At 39.8% G+C, this 14,647-nt stretch overlaps 1 protein-coding gene across 12 annotated transcripts in view; it reads right to left on the minus strand.

Moving 5' to 3' along the window:
• Positions 1-14,647, minus strand: part of BCAS3 (BCAS3 microtubule associated cell migration factor) — a 357,486-nt gene that overhangs the window by 333,012 nt on the left and 9,827 nt on the right. For all 12 annotated transcript variants that reach the window (XR_010825687.1, XM_066979600.1, XM_066979597.1 and 9 more), the window contains exon 6: positions 6,055-6,136. Coding sequence is in view for 11 of the 12 variants with exons in the window: in XM_066979600.1 (XP_066835701.1) it covers positions 6,055-6,136 (82 nt within the window). In the remaining variant the exon portion in view is untranslated. The remainder of the gene's footprint in view (positions 1-6,054; positions 6,137-14,647) is intronic.

Below are 14,647 nucleotides of genomic sequence, written 5' to 3' on the forward strand. Positions count from 1 at the left end.
AGAGCAGGAGACAACCAGGATCTGGACGTGCCCTGAGCCACGTGGCTGGCACTGCTTACATAAGGTTTTCACTCCCTGTTTGCTTCTTCCATTCATGGGAAAAAAAGGGAAAAAACTTTAACATTTCTTAATCTCTACCACCATTTTGTGACTGCTTTGTTGTGCATTTGTTATTGAAAGCAAAAAAAAACATACGTGCTACTTGAAACTGAAGTGAAGAGGTTTGAGCGAGTCCTAAAAGTGGCGTGTGTATTCCTTCCTCGGCTTCAGGGTAGCATCTATAAATGCTCTATCTCCTGCACAGATAAGCACTAATTCCAGTACTCAGTATCATGCCTGATCAATGGGGCTGTGACTCCTGTTCTTCATGCAGACCTTCCTCTGCTCCTTTAGGATTCCTGGTCCAGACCACAGCTTTTCGTCACTGTATCTCCCTCTACTTCCAGCACCCCCAGACACGTTACCTATCAAAGTCCCTCTCCAACACCTGCAGCACCATACCTGTTTCCTGCATCCCCCAGAAATTAGCACCCCCACCAACTCCAGCTGAATTTTGGTATCTACTGCCTCCTCAGCCCATTCCACCACCCCCTTTTCAGAGCTAACCAGACAGCAGAGTTGCTAGAAGCAACTGCAACAAGCAGAGCAGCTGCTTGGAGAACATTATCTTGGCACATCTTGGCTGCATGCAATGAGCACAGTATTTAGAGCCATTAGAATCGATGTGCAAACGATGTCTGTCCGAAAGGGCAGTCAAGCCCTAAGACGACTGCCGAGAACATGCAAGTTGCCTAAAAAGAAGCTCGGGAAAACAAGAACAAGCCCTAGGCAGAGACAGCAGCGACATGGAGTGGCACTTGCTGGAGGAAGTGTCTGTGCATTTGTTTCTGGCTTTGACTTTAACGGACAGTTCTGGAGAACTGGACCAAACTGCTGCCAGCACACCCACAGGGAAACTCTGAACGATGGCTCCAAATTCAGTGCAAACATTAAAAAATTTCTGGTGAAAGAGGCAGAGCTATACGCATTTACAGAAATTTGCTTTGTCTTCTGCAAAACACCATAGTTTTATCCTTGGACAACTAAATAAAGAAAAAGATGACCTCGAAACATTTGCTAGAGATCAATGTTTCTAGAGCCACACATTAACTGAAGACAGATGGAGGTATTTTATTTTGATCGACTCTTGTTTGAAAAAATTAAAAGACACAGCAGTCTAACATGGTGAAAGGTGAAGGTCTTCTGGTCTAGAACATTGATGTGATGTGGCCAGAGCTGAAATGGGAGCATGCAGGTCAGTCCACAGAGCTTCAAATAAATTAGTATTTTAACATGTCATGTTCCAAAATTCTTCCCAATGATATCTATAAAAAGGGTTACTTCCTGCGCTTCAGAATTCTGCTCTGTAATTTCTATAATCCACCAAGATGAGCTCATTACACCGGAACAACGCACCTAGCAGTTAAAAACAGCCAAATGTGAACGCACACCTGCATGACCAACTTACACCAACCCAAATCTACCTCCAAACTGCTACTGCTTGTTCAACTCGTAGGGCTAGCTCCTCTGCTGTATGTACCGTGCAATTATCTTGGCCTTCTGGGACTTAAAACCACTAAGCCACCCAAGTGGTTGAATATATACAAAACTCACATCTGCCTTCCCTTAGAAAGCAACCTAAATATTATAGCTCTTTTAAGTATACCTGCCTGTAAAGTTGAGTCAGCTTTTGAGGTTCAAATTTTATTTTACCAAAATCAAAGATGTGAGCAGGAGAGCGCAGAGATAAATCTTCTGTAGAACTTTTTTTTTTTTAACCTTAGACTTTGAAATGCAAAACTAGTCTGTCCCCCAATAAATTTTAGCTTTTCAAGTTAATTCTAGTCTTCAACCCTTTGTCCATAAGCTTCCTGTGGTTCACAGTTGTTTCAAATAATTTAATACCTCTGATTTCTTTTTTCTTTCCTTTCTTAGTTGCATTTGTTTTCCTTATCAGTCAATGTGACTAAACAGTCAAATTCATTGCAAGATGTACGACTATTATATCATCTTTTCTGCAAGTGGTATAATCTAGAAAATGGCAATAAATTAATTCAGTTCACTGGAGAAATTTATTTTCATAATGCTGAGCTATGGAAATAGGTTTTTACAGACAATGACTGATCTGAACTTCAACACACCAACCTGTCATCATGTACCCTTGAACCATGAATTACCACACATAATGCTATTCCAGAATTAGGCTTTGGACTTCCCTCAGTAGGAAGCACTAGTTTCTTGATTGACTTTTAAGCTATAAAAGCCTACCTTAATAAATGAAATAGCACAAGGCAGAAAGCAGGTATTTGGCCAGGATTTTTTTAAGTGACCTGGGATAAATAATGAAAAATGGGAGACCGCAGCACTAACTCATTTCAGAAAGCAGTAATATTCTGATTTTGTAGGGGAAAAAAAGAAAGGTAAACCTATCTGAAGTATATTTATTATTTCCTTAGCAGTGATTTCAGAAGCGTACACACAATGGATCTCAAAGAGAAAACAGCATTTTAAAAAAACTACTAAACAGGCTCTGAATCTGTTTTGTAGTGACTTCATAGGTCAAACAACATACAACTACTACAGAAAACCAAAATAGGTAATATTCCTATAAATATCACAGAAGTGCAAATGAAAAGACAAACCTAGGGATATGCAAGTCAGAATACTTAGTAATATGCAAACACTTCAATTGTACGAATACTATCCATGTAATCAGTTACCCCAGAAAAACGAGTAAGCCATTATCTAGAGGAAGTGAAAAAATCTGAAAACCTGCTGAACAAAGAATATGAATACCCAGCTTAGCGTGGCTAAATACAGCTGTTACGTGTTGGGTGAGAGGAAGCCCAATACAAAGAAACTTGAGCAGGACTGAGGACATTACTAATTTGAACCATGTAAAATGGAGTAGTAGGGAGTTAAAACAGCCTGATTATTGCCTCTCCCCCCTTCCACTCTCATTAACTACATTGATGTTACCAACTGTAGTCTCCTCTTCACAGAGCACGGTAGCTAAATTTAACTGGCAGAGTTCCAGCTCTGTTTTGTTTTATATCTAACAATATTTTCTCCCTTCTAATAATCACGAAGTCCCATCAATTTCTCTTCAAACATTTGTTTTTTCTTTTGTATGCCTGATGCATCTAAACAGACAGAAATTTGGAGACCAGCAAACGAGGCACCTGTGCACACATAAGTATTAAATTAATCACAGCATACAGATTTTAAAGGGAAGAGCTAGGCAAGTTAAAGAGCCCTGCCAACCAGATGGCTCAGCTGATAATGCAGTTTGTGGCATGCAAGGTGCCAGGGTCTAGTCTTTTTAAGACTGACAGCATCCAGAGCGAGATGTTCCCATATTCTGAATATTAGCTAGGCAACTTCATCTCCTCTCTTAAGCTGGGAATTTGGTTACCCTGTAAAACTTGAACCATTTATATTTCAAGCTGTAGAGAATAATCAAAGCCATACCTACTGCTGAAGCCAGCGAAGTTTTAATTGGGATACAAAGACATGAGCTTGTTTCCTACTTATTTCAGGAATCATTTAAAGAAAAAAATATCTGATTTTTGAAGATGACGATGGGATGGTTACCTTTCACTTAGAAGTCTGTTTCTTCAGACCGGGGAAACGAGGGTTGTGTTACCACCTGCTATGCATTCTGGCTTATTGGCTGAAATGGGAAAGGCATTCCAGGCTACGTACAAACATAAAGCCAAATGCATCCTATTTGTACACATGCACACACGTACAGATATTGTTTTGATGACACAAGATCACATTACAATTCCAGTCCTACTAAGAACATACAGCTGAGGAAAAGTGATGCTGCAATCTTGCAGATCAGCCATTTCTAAATTTCACTGGCCCACTGGCAATGGCCAGAAATGATGTTCTGACAGCAAGACAACATTCTGCAATCCACACTGACTCTCTCCCAAGTTTTTGTTTTGTTTTGTTTTGTTTTCTGCAACTGCCAACAGCACTCAGAGGGTCTTGGGAGCAAAGGGTTGACCAGCAGTCTTGGCTTGAAAACCACCTCTATCTGAATTAGGACCTTTCTTCCCTTCTTTAGTTACCAAAAAGAAAAGCAAAGTTCTCCCAGGCAAAGGAGTTTCTGCAACTCCTTTAACCAAGGAAAAAGGTACCCTGGATACACTTGATCTCCTTGGGTTCTATTGAACTAATCATTTTTTCCCCCAAATTTAACAGTCAAATTCGCTCAGTACTGTCATTTCTCTTATTAATAATGGCCACCCTCTGACCCTCACTGTTGACAGCAACAGACAGCTAATTCTGGAAAATTCTACCTCTAGCAACTACCTTCATCTCACTGTTGTGGCTGTTGCCAACAGCATGCTCCCTGAAGACTGCCTGCATGCTGGTCTCTCTTTTCTACAGTAATGCAAGCATCTCGTTCACAGTAAAAACAGAGTTCACAACTATCAAATACAGAATTATAAAATATTTAACAGCTCTTACCTATCTCTAACAAGAGATTCACGGTCTTTCCAAACTCAGAGGTATTCTTGTATACCCTGAATCAGTGATCAAAAATGTTTCTCAACAAGTGACAAAAGCTCTTTTCTTTCTCCCCACTTGTTTGTGCCCGCTGCCTCAAGACAAGGCAATGCATGCCAAATGTGCTAGAGGTCCCCAATGCTCACCTGGAGCACAGCACTACTGTGTAACGGTGGGAAAGGCTGAGCATAGCAAGGGCTGTCTACAATTACTCATGTTTTAGCCACCTCAAGTTTTAACCTCAGGGGAATCAGAAACAGTAATTTTCTCACTATTTCTGACCCTAAATTTTGTGGGTGATTTAAAGCGGGTCCGCAAAGAAGAATAAGTGCCTACATTTTTTAGTGTTATTTACAGCAATCTCTCAGTTCTTTACGGACATCTTACCCCGGCTGCAGATCCACCAGTGCTGCGATTCTGGGCCAGGTCAGGCCTTGCCTGGTTTGGTAGCTGAGACAAAACGCTGCTGTGCGAACGCTGCAGCACGGCTGCCAGGCCAGAGCAGTTACAGGAGCCATTTCACTGCCCCAGCATGGCACAGAGCCTGAACTAATAAACTTTGCCGGATCTGAGCTGGCAGTGTGCATGGCCAACTCCAGATACTGCCCCACGTTCCTGCTACTAGAACACTTATAACCTGTTAAATCAGATTTGAGGTCTCCTTTGCAGTAAGCCTGCATGAAACAAGCCTGCATGAAATAACTTTTGAAACAATGCTGTATTATGCTATGAAGCACATGATGCCGCAGAGAATCTAGCATCAAAGGACTACAGTATTTTAACGAAATAGTTGACAAACTATTAAGTTCTGCTACCGTAAAGTCACCACGTTAAAACCATAAGCTTTCCTTTCACACCTGGGAATGAGCTTCTTATCACCAACTAAGATCAGTTTCTAGGAATGTGCCAAATCCATCCATGCAAGAGTCCCAGTTTCAATAATTCCTTTTTTCCAGCTTTACAGTAAAATAGCGCTTCAGCCTACTGATGGTAATCAGCTTCTCCTTTACAAATTCCTTTTATTTTGAATCATTAAAGCTCATGTGTTAGTTATCTAAGGCCTCTTATTACAGCTTTACTTTTATCTGATTCCAAATACTGGTCAATGATACATTCATGTACTTTTAATCAAAGATGTATTTAAACCAAGCCATGTAAAAAGAGACCAAAACATGTTTTTAAAAGTTTTAACTTAATTTAATATGAGCTAATTTGAATAGTTTTCTAATGTAACAACTATCATTGTCAAATGCTAAATATATGCAATTTTGAGAGAGAAAAAGAGTAAGCAGTGTAACTTACTAGATGCAAAATCAAAAAGTAATTTACAGCCATCAGATCTGGGGCTGTATTTTTGAGTTCACTATTATGAAGAGGTATTTAGTCAAGGTGACACAGTTTATAATTACACATCAGGTTCTAACAATGATTTGGTCAAAGATCTGTAAAAAGAAGTTATGCTTAATTATAAACCATATATATATATACACTTACTGATTTGTGGAGCTGGTAAGATTCGTGCAGCTCGAACCGGACCATGGCGAACAGAGAAGAGTTCCTGAGCTTCACCGCTGATCTGCAATACATACAGATCATGAACGTACAATGTAAAAATATACATATATGAAAGCACACATGCACACACACAAACGTGTACATATAAAATACATCCCCCGAAATTGTTCCGTTCCACAGTCAGCTCATTTAAAATCAAATTCCCGTACAGACATCTTCTCCAGAAATCTCCAAAAGCACTCAAATGCTCAACACTCAAACACTGAGAAAAGAACTGCTGGTTAGGAGGCTCCAATTGCATAGAAAAATAAACTGGTTCCCCACTGAGCTACTGAGTGCTGAAATACGCAGCTTAATTACGGTGGTAGCAGCAGGTGAGACTCTTTACGGCATAAGCACTGAATGTAATGGAGGTACACTGACAGCAAACACGATTCTCAAGGAAATAAACAACCACGACACACATTTAGGCAAAAGTTTAGTTCAGAAATACTCTGCAATTCCTTTTCTCTGCCCAACAAGTGATACCTCATAAGGGCAGGGTATGCTAAGGCTGACAAGCTTTATTATATGCAATTGTCCTTGAAAACATGACAAATCCAGTTTTGTGATTTCTTTATTAACTCAGTAATTGCAATGCATTAACAAGATATAATACATACAAAGAGCTCCAGAGTAAGTACCTCCAGTCTAGCCAAACAGAATCCATACTAACATGTTGCACTTACTTAACTTTCTTAGCCTACTTTTGATATAAAAATCTTATTTGTTGAACTTGCTTTAGATGAACAGTGACTTTGGTGGCAGGGGAAGACTCAGATCAGAGGCAACACGGAGTGTGGCAGAGATGGTGGCAAGTTGGTATTCCCTCTCCTCCCCTTTACAGATAGAAGAGACGCTGCCCTTCTAACCAACCATTTGCAATTTGTCTAAATGTGGATGTATCTTAGTCTTGAATAACACAAATTACAGGAACAAAGATGGCCTGCCTCTAGAAACGTGTCTTAGGCATGAATGAGGTCCCAGCACTACGTACCATTAACGACCACACGTTTTAGAAGAAAACGCTTGAAGTTGACTGCTGACTAAAATAACAGAAGTTCAAGGAATACAGACCACGAACATTTATTCTATACAGCTTGTTTCTAAGAAAGAGTGGCAAACGCTGGCAGTAAACGATCAGACAACTTGATGTTTAAGTACATCCCGTATTCTCCAGGTGTGAAAATTATGTTTCATAATGGGGGGTCAAAACTAATTAAGCTTGTCTCTAATGGCAATCTTGAAAAGATTAAATCAGAAATAGTTAAGAAGAATTTCCAGACTTCCTGTAAATGGTCAGTCAGAATGCATTTTCATAACTGCCTGGTAATGGATCCAATACGGAATGTCAAACTTGAAGAAAAAGGCCAACGCTATGAAGCTCATTTCCAAATAACCAACAACTTGAACCAGACATAAGGAGGCTGGGAAAGCAGTGAACACATTGGCATGAAGTTTTTCCAAGTAAGCAGCTTACAGTATCAGAAATAGACACAATTTGAAACAAGGTTCTTATGAATTACTGAACTATAAATCCAAGTTAACTTTTTGAAATGTCATTTCGTATTTGTTCCCATTTCTTTCCGCACTTCAGCTTACATGCTCAGAAAATTAAAATACTGCTACTGTTTGACCAACAAATCAGAAGTATAGTACTTCACACCCTTAGCTTACCACCAGTCTGAACTCCAAGCCTTGTTATTTATTATCACTGCTCTAGACAATGGGGCAGATGAAACTTACCCCACAGAAGCACAAGTCTTCCAGAAGAGTATTCTGAAAACCTTACCGACTACAGAGATGTTGACCATTCCGTAAAGACTGAGCTTGCATTTATTGCTTCAACAGAACGCACTGAACTACTGCTTTGCTGTAGTAAGCCTGTAACAACATGCGAGCTACACCAAGTTGGGGAAATACCAGTCCTTGCCACTTTAGGTTTGCATACAGTTAGCAGTTCCACACTGGTATGAGTTAACATCAATGATGTTAACTGATGGACACAACAGTTTAAAAACTGTAATCAATATGAGAACTAATCCCTTCATCTACTCTGCTCTTATTTTATTAGGCAGATGTTCCTATCATCATGGATTCTCCTCGTCCAGCTAGCAGCAGCATCTGAACAACACAAAACCCTGCAGTACTCCAGCTTTTGCAAAAACAAGTTGGAATTCTCCCTTTGGGACAGCTAAAGGCCCCTGCTCTGACAAACTTACTGACCAGATTCTATACCAGACGTAAAAAATGATGATCAGAAATCAACTCAGTAAAGGTTTGTTGGTTTTTTTTTTAACAGATCCTGAGTTTAGAGCGGGGGGTGGCAGGGAAGCACACAGGTAAAAAACCTCCAGAAAGAATACACCAGAAAAGACAGCTTGGAAAAAAGCAGAGCACAGTGAAGGAGAAAAGGTGGAGGGGAGACGGGGAGACAGGACAGGACGGGACACGAGAGAGAGAGCTGAAAACAGCAGGCTTTCTATCCATCAGAACACAGCAGCACTATGGAAGAGTAAAGGAGGAAGTGGAGAAGAAGAAAAATAAAAAGCTTTGGAACTATTATTATTGGCAATTAAAGTTTTTTTCCCCAAAATCATGAAAATGCTGTTTCACATGTGTACGCACATCAATGGCTATGAATGAAAACAAGAGGGAAAAGAACTAGCATAACAAAAGTACGGAAGAAGTGATTCACATAAAATCATCCAACCCAATTCAGTCACCTCCTTCTACTCTAAGTATGCCAGCACATCAGCTCTAGCTCCAATCTACTTCAAATAAAAGTTACAGTCCCAAAAGTAAGATATACTAAGAAGGCCAAACCTGCCTGTAACTGAGTTTCTGCTCTTAAATACACTGAACTCCAGAAAGCATGTTTATTTAGCCTGCGATGCCAAGATCTGGTAGACCTTAAAGCCGAGATTTTCAAATAATGGCCTAAAAACGTACAAATACAAACGAAGTTTATTTGTACCTTAGCACCTACCGTGAAAACCTGAGCCAGCTCTTCTCATGGATATATTTTTACTTTTTAGTAACTAATATTCACTACTTGAAAGATAACTATTTCACTTTATGCTGGGGGGAACAGCAGAAAGATAAACAGACTAACCACAGCCACAGAATCAGATGGTTACAAAGACGAGATTGGAAGCACTCAGCTCCTAACTCTGGTTTGAGACCTCTGTACTATGTAGTGCTGCAACGTAACGTGTCCTTTCCTCTCAGTTTGCGCAGGATTTTTTCCAAGGATACTGTGCATAACTAAGAAAAAAAAGCAATTAATTGTTCAGATAAATTCAGCCATCGGTACAGTTCACGTGCTCAGCAGGTTCTACACTGCTGTCTACTGCAAGCCAAAAATGAGCAAACGTTAAGATAGGGCCCCCACCGTCGATTTAGTAATGAAAATACAAGATGCCACCCAACAACTGACAACTCCTTTGTAAAGAAACTCCCTAAAAAGCACAAAAAAAGATTACAAAAAATCTGCACGTAACCCAACATAGAGCAGATTACAACACCGATACTTAGGAACCTATTGTAGCTTAAGTTTTTGTTATGGATTGTTTTTTTAAGCTGCATGATCTTAACTGTTCTACAGAAAACACAAAATCATACAAGGCATTGCACTTTGTTGCATGCCTTGAACTAGGAACAACCAAGCTGCTGGTTTGCTGGGCACTGAAAAATACATTAGGGTTTCAAAGTTCAAGATTTTATTTGACTTAAATTATTTCTTTCAAACACTATCACCAGCAAAAGCTTCTGCTATTTGCAATCTTATAAAATTCCGAATTAACTGCGGCTAATGCTAACACCTTTCATTTACCCATATAAAACTTAAAACTTTATTACCATTGCTGAGGCCACGCGTATCGATTTTGACTGAAAGCAGCATCTTCAGGACAGAGAGATTATATTGCCTCATCTTCCTGCCAATTCAGGCCTTATCTCTTTCCCAGGACAGCCAACAAAGACAGCCAAACTTTGCTGTGAACAGGACACTTATTCCACTAGGAACCAAAGTGCGACAAATAACCACATTTAACATAAGCCCAACCCCACCAGTAAATGGCTGACGGCTTTGTCACTGCCAATTTGGGCAAGATGCGGGCTGGCAAGTCTATGGTAAAAGGCTCCACATCCCATTACCAGTCCCTTGAGCTATACAGTCTCATAGCATAGACAAAATATAAATAGACTTCATGAACTGAAAACAGACCTTTAAATTCTTCAAAAAGCACCTGTGAAGAAAGGAGGCTGTGGCTGCCATTTTGGATTTGATCCAGCTAAGTAGCGAGTCCCTGTGGCAGCTTTCAAAGCTCTTAAAAGTTTTTCTTTCCCATTCCAAAAGCCAAGAATATTTCCAAACAGGTTTCAAGAATTGAATATTATACTATAAAAGCAGCATCAGGTACTCGTTCTATGAGAGAGCAGATCCAAAACGAGAGCTCCAAGCTGGTGTGATAGCGTTTTTCAGCTTCCTCCGTGGCCGCTATCAAACCCCAGACCTACAGGGAAGGCTGCAAGCAAAGAAGAGCCTGATTCAAACCCGGGCCCCCAGTGAAGGCTTCACCTCTCTCCTCCAGGAAGGACAAACAGAAAGAGGAACAACTTCCCCCACTCAGGTATTTTCAACTACTGCTTAAAATACTACAGACCAGAAAGCTGGCGCACTGTTTTTGATGACAGAGCTTTGTTGTTTGGAGCATACCAGTTTGCACCCATTCTGTAAAAAAAAAAAAAAAGAACAAAGAAAGTGTTGTTCACACTAAGGATAAGTAATAGTTTCCAACCATAGAAAATGGTTTTCACATGGTGAAAAAAGTCAAATGCACACCAAACTGAAACGAAGTTGGAAATTCAATGCTTAAACTACTGTGCAACAGTGGAAAAGTAAACTGCTTATATATTAAAAACTGTCGCAAAGCACAGGGATCAGTTTGTTATTCGTTTTTTTTTTGTTTTGTTTTTTAAATATTCTGAGTACATACTTTTAATAGAGCAATATAACGAGACAATCAGCAATTGGCAGATACCACCACAAAATACTGCTTGACATAATCCTGCCAGGATAACAACTACTACCAGCCATCTTAGGAACTCAAGCAGTCATCCTTTTCATTCAAAACATCTCTCTGATTATCTAGAGATTACGAGAATTTAGATGCTCTGTGTTACAGAAGCCTACTCAAGTGACTGAATTAAGTATGAAAATTGCATCTATCATTTAAAATTATGGCAACACAAATTGAGTTTAAAAAACAATGAGAAGTTTGAAATGGCTTTGGTTACAATGTCCTCAACATTCGCATTTTGTCATATATTTTGAGGAGTTTTAGCATGATCAGGCTGCAGGCTCACTGTAAAATTCTCATCTGGGAGTCAGTTCTGCTCCCTTTTTCATCACTTCATTTTGCACACGGACAAGAACACCACACACAGTACTGGACACAGGCAGCATATGGGTACAAACAGCCTTCAGGAGCCTTCATTTCAGCTTTGACCCCATGCAAAGAGAGCTGCATGAAACTGTTTGGACTCCTCTGCTACCTTTCACTATAGCCCTCCCTAGTTCTTTGCATGTCGGTCGTTCGCCCCCCAACACACACCAGCGCATGCTATGATGTAAATGAAAAATCTTCCACCAGATTTGCAATCACTTAATGAGTGTAAAAACAGAACATTTCTTGCATGCCGCTGGCAGCAGCAGTACAAAAAAACCAAAGCCTTAAAATGATTTGCATGGATGTTTTGTAAAGTCCTTAAACATTTTTCAGGGTTTCTAGGTCAGGTCATCATCAGATATTTCCAAGTGGCTGAGACAAGCCTGAACAGCCGTATCCTGTATCGGGAAGAGGTCTGGAAAGAGCAAGGCCCGGAGCTTACGATGTGGTAAGTGACTAATCCTTTTCCCAGCTCTGGAAGGGGAAGAATTGCAATGGGACTAGGACAACCTCATTGAAACCCCATCAGACCAAACTTCTCATGAACGGTAGAGAAGACAAAATGGAACTGACACATCCTCATTTACCATATCCATCCCTCTAGACATCCACATAGACATACCATCTGCTGTACACCTGCAGGTCTAAAAATGAAGAAACGGAGTATTATTGACACCAGTATTTAAAGAAATTTCAGTTCTGGCAGTGGAGAATGGCAGTGCGTGATGCCATCCTTGCCCAACGAGTCCTCTGCGTTCTGGAGTCTCCAGATGGAAGTCACCTACCATATGGGCTGACGCACCCCGTTAGTTTGTGGCAACATCATTATACCACAGCCTTTAAGTATTTTTTGCTAAATATACAGCTGCCCTTGTTATTAGAAGTTCCCTTTGGTAGTTTCTACTAGATTCAACTCAAGCTTGATAGTTGGGTCTTTGGGTTTTGGTGTGTTTTTGTGTGTGTGTGTGTGTTTTGTTTTGTTTTGTTTTTTAATTGTAATATGAACCATAAAATTAAGATTATTTTCTACTTCTGATGCTTCCTGCATACAATGAAAAAAAAATTATCTGCCACAAAACCAGCCAACATGCATTTCTCTGAACAGGAACATCTAGAACAGATACTTGGAAACCACATTAGGCAGAAACCAGTTCCAACTGTATCTGAAACATGAAACTGGGAGCAAGGGAGAAACAAAGTCCAAATGAAACAAAAAAGTACGCAGCACAATTATCAAATAGGAGCTTTAGGAACTTCTAGTCATACTTTTGTATATTCCCAGATTTCTCCCCACTTAGTGAGGCATATTTTAAGAACACTTTTAACCTTCCCACCCCTATTTCAAAACAAAGATCAAAGCGAAGTCGTTTGGATGGACACCTTCCGCTTCTTATGCAATACAGATTTAGACGCTGCACTTCAAAACCCCAGCCGTTACTTCAGCACCCAGCAGTCCAAACATTATTTCAGCCCTTTGAAGCAGCCCTAATGGTATCTTCCATTTGCAAGTAACACTTCTGTAGTCAAAGATCTTACTCCAAGGAGATGTTAATGTGAAACCACTCAGACTGCAAAGAGACACACACTCCTGGAGGCAGACTGCAAAGGTGTTTAGAAGTCAATGTAACACCATTACGGCGAGTGTCAGCTTAGAAGCTGTCATAAACACTTCATAATCACTCAGACACAAACTGGACTGCCTGCAACACATTATTTTATTAAGTGCTGAATAGAGGTTCAATTGTATGAATAAATAGCACAATGCTAGAGATAACAGCCTTACTGAGTAGATTTTCACATAAATGTCAAATTGTTGCTTTTTCAGATTGAAAGGTTTTTAAACTAGAGAGATCTCTTTTTTTCTTAATAACTGGAATAATGTTACTTAATCACAAGCTAAATACTGAGCAAAATCAAGAAGAAAGGATATGTTTGTATAATATCAGAGGACAAAAAACTGTTGTCCGCCAGATTTTCTTTTACTCAGGTTAAGTAAGCAAAAAAAAATCAGATGGAGAAACACAAATGTGTAAAAATACAGGTCATGTTACCTCCAGGCACATGGTATATAGGCTCTGAAAAGATATTTAAAAATTGATATTAAGATGTTCTCTATTAATCTGAGAAGCTATCCAAGACCATGTTACTAACAACAGAACCATTCGGACACTGAAATTATACTAAGACATACAAATTGCAGTATTGCACAGGATGAAGCTGTGCCTCTTTGGATGTGGTCTCATCACAATTTCACAGGTTACACAAATAAGGACTGGCAATGTGATGTGCTATCTCTACAGCTGACATGCTTAGGATGGAAGGTACAACATTTCCACAGTTGGCATTTTCTTCCACTGCACTGGAATTTCACCCCCCATTCAAAGTACCTCCTCAAAAAAATGAACAATAAGAGAAACTTTCTTGCAATTTCATTTTGCTTATTTTTCCTAAGATATTAGGAAAAGATATTAAATACTATCAAAAGATATTAAATACTATCAAAATCTAGGGATTATGAGCAAGTGAAATACACTGGGGAAATACAACCTGACTGCACTGTCCTGCTGAAAAAGGAGGTAATAGCAGGCATTCCATGGCCTAACCCGTGTCTAATCCAGACACAAGAAGAAAACAAACAAAACAACAACAACAACAAAAAACAACCCTTTCCCACTGGGAAACATGGATAAGTTACCTCATACTACCTACCTGAAAGTACCAGTGACCACACTTACTCCACATAAGGCAGGATAAGCGTGAAGTAGTTTAACTCCTCGTTTGTTAGTAAGATCCACCAAATTATTTCATGCTTACTGGAGTGAACCATGGGTTAAGAGTTTAAACGCGGACAGCTAATGCAGAACAGGTTACACTGAGGTAATCAGTTCGTGTATCAAAGAAATGAGACGCACTACTCCTTTCATTCTTGCTTTCCTTATACATGTGGGATCCCATCTCGCAATGAATTTCTCAAGAGCATTGATACAGATAGCTCTTACAAAGACGCTCTTTCATTCAGACACAGAAAGTCACTTCAGAGGGATGCACAGAACTCTCACCTATCCACAAAGCAAGGGCAC

This window comes from Anser cygnoides, chromosome 18 (assembly GCF_040182565.1).
Source record: "Anser cygnoides isolate HZ-2024a breed goose chromosome 18, Taihu_goose_T2T_genome, whole genome shotgun sequence".
Lineage (NCBI taxonomy): Eukaryota > Metazoa > Chordata > Aves > Anseriformes > Anatidae > Anser > Anser cygnoides.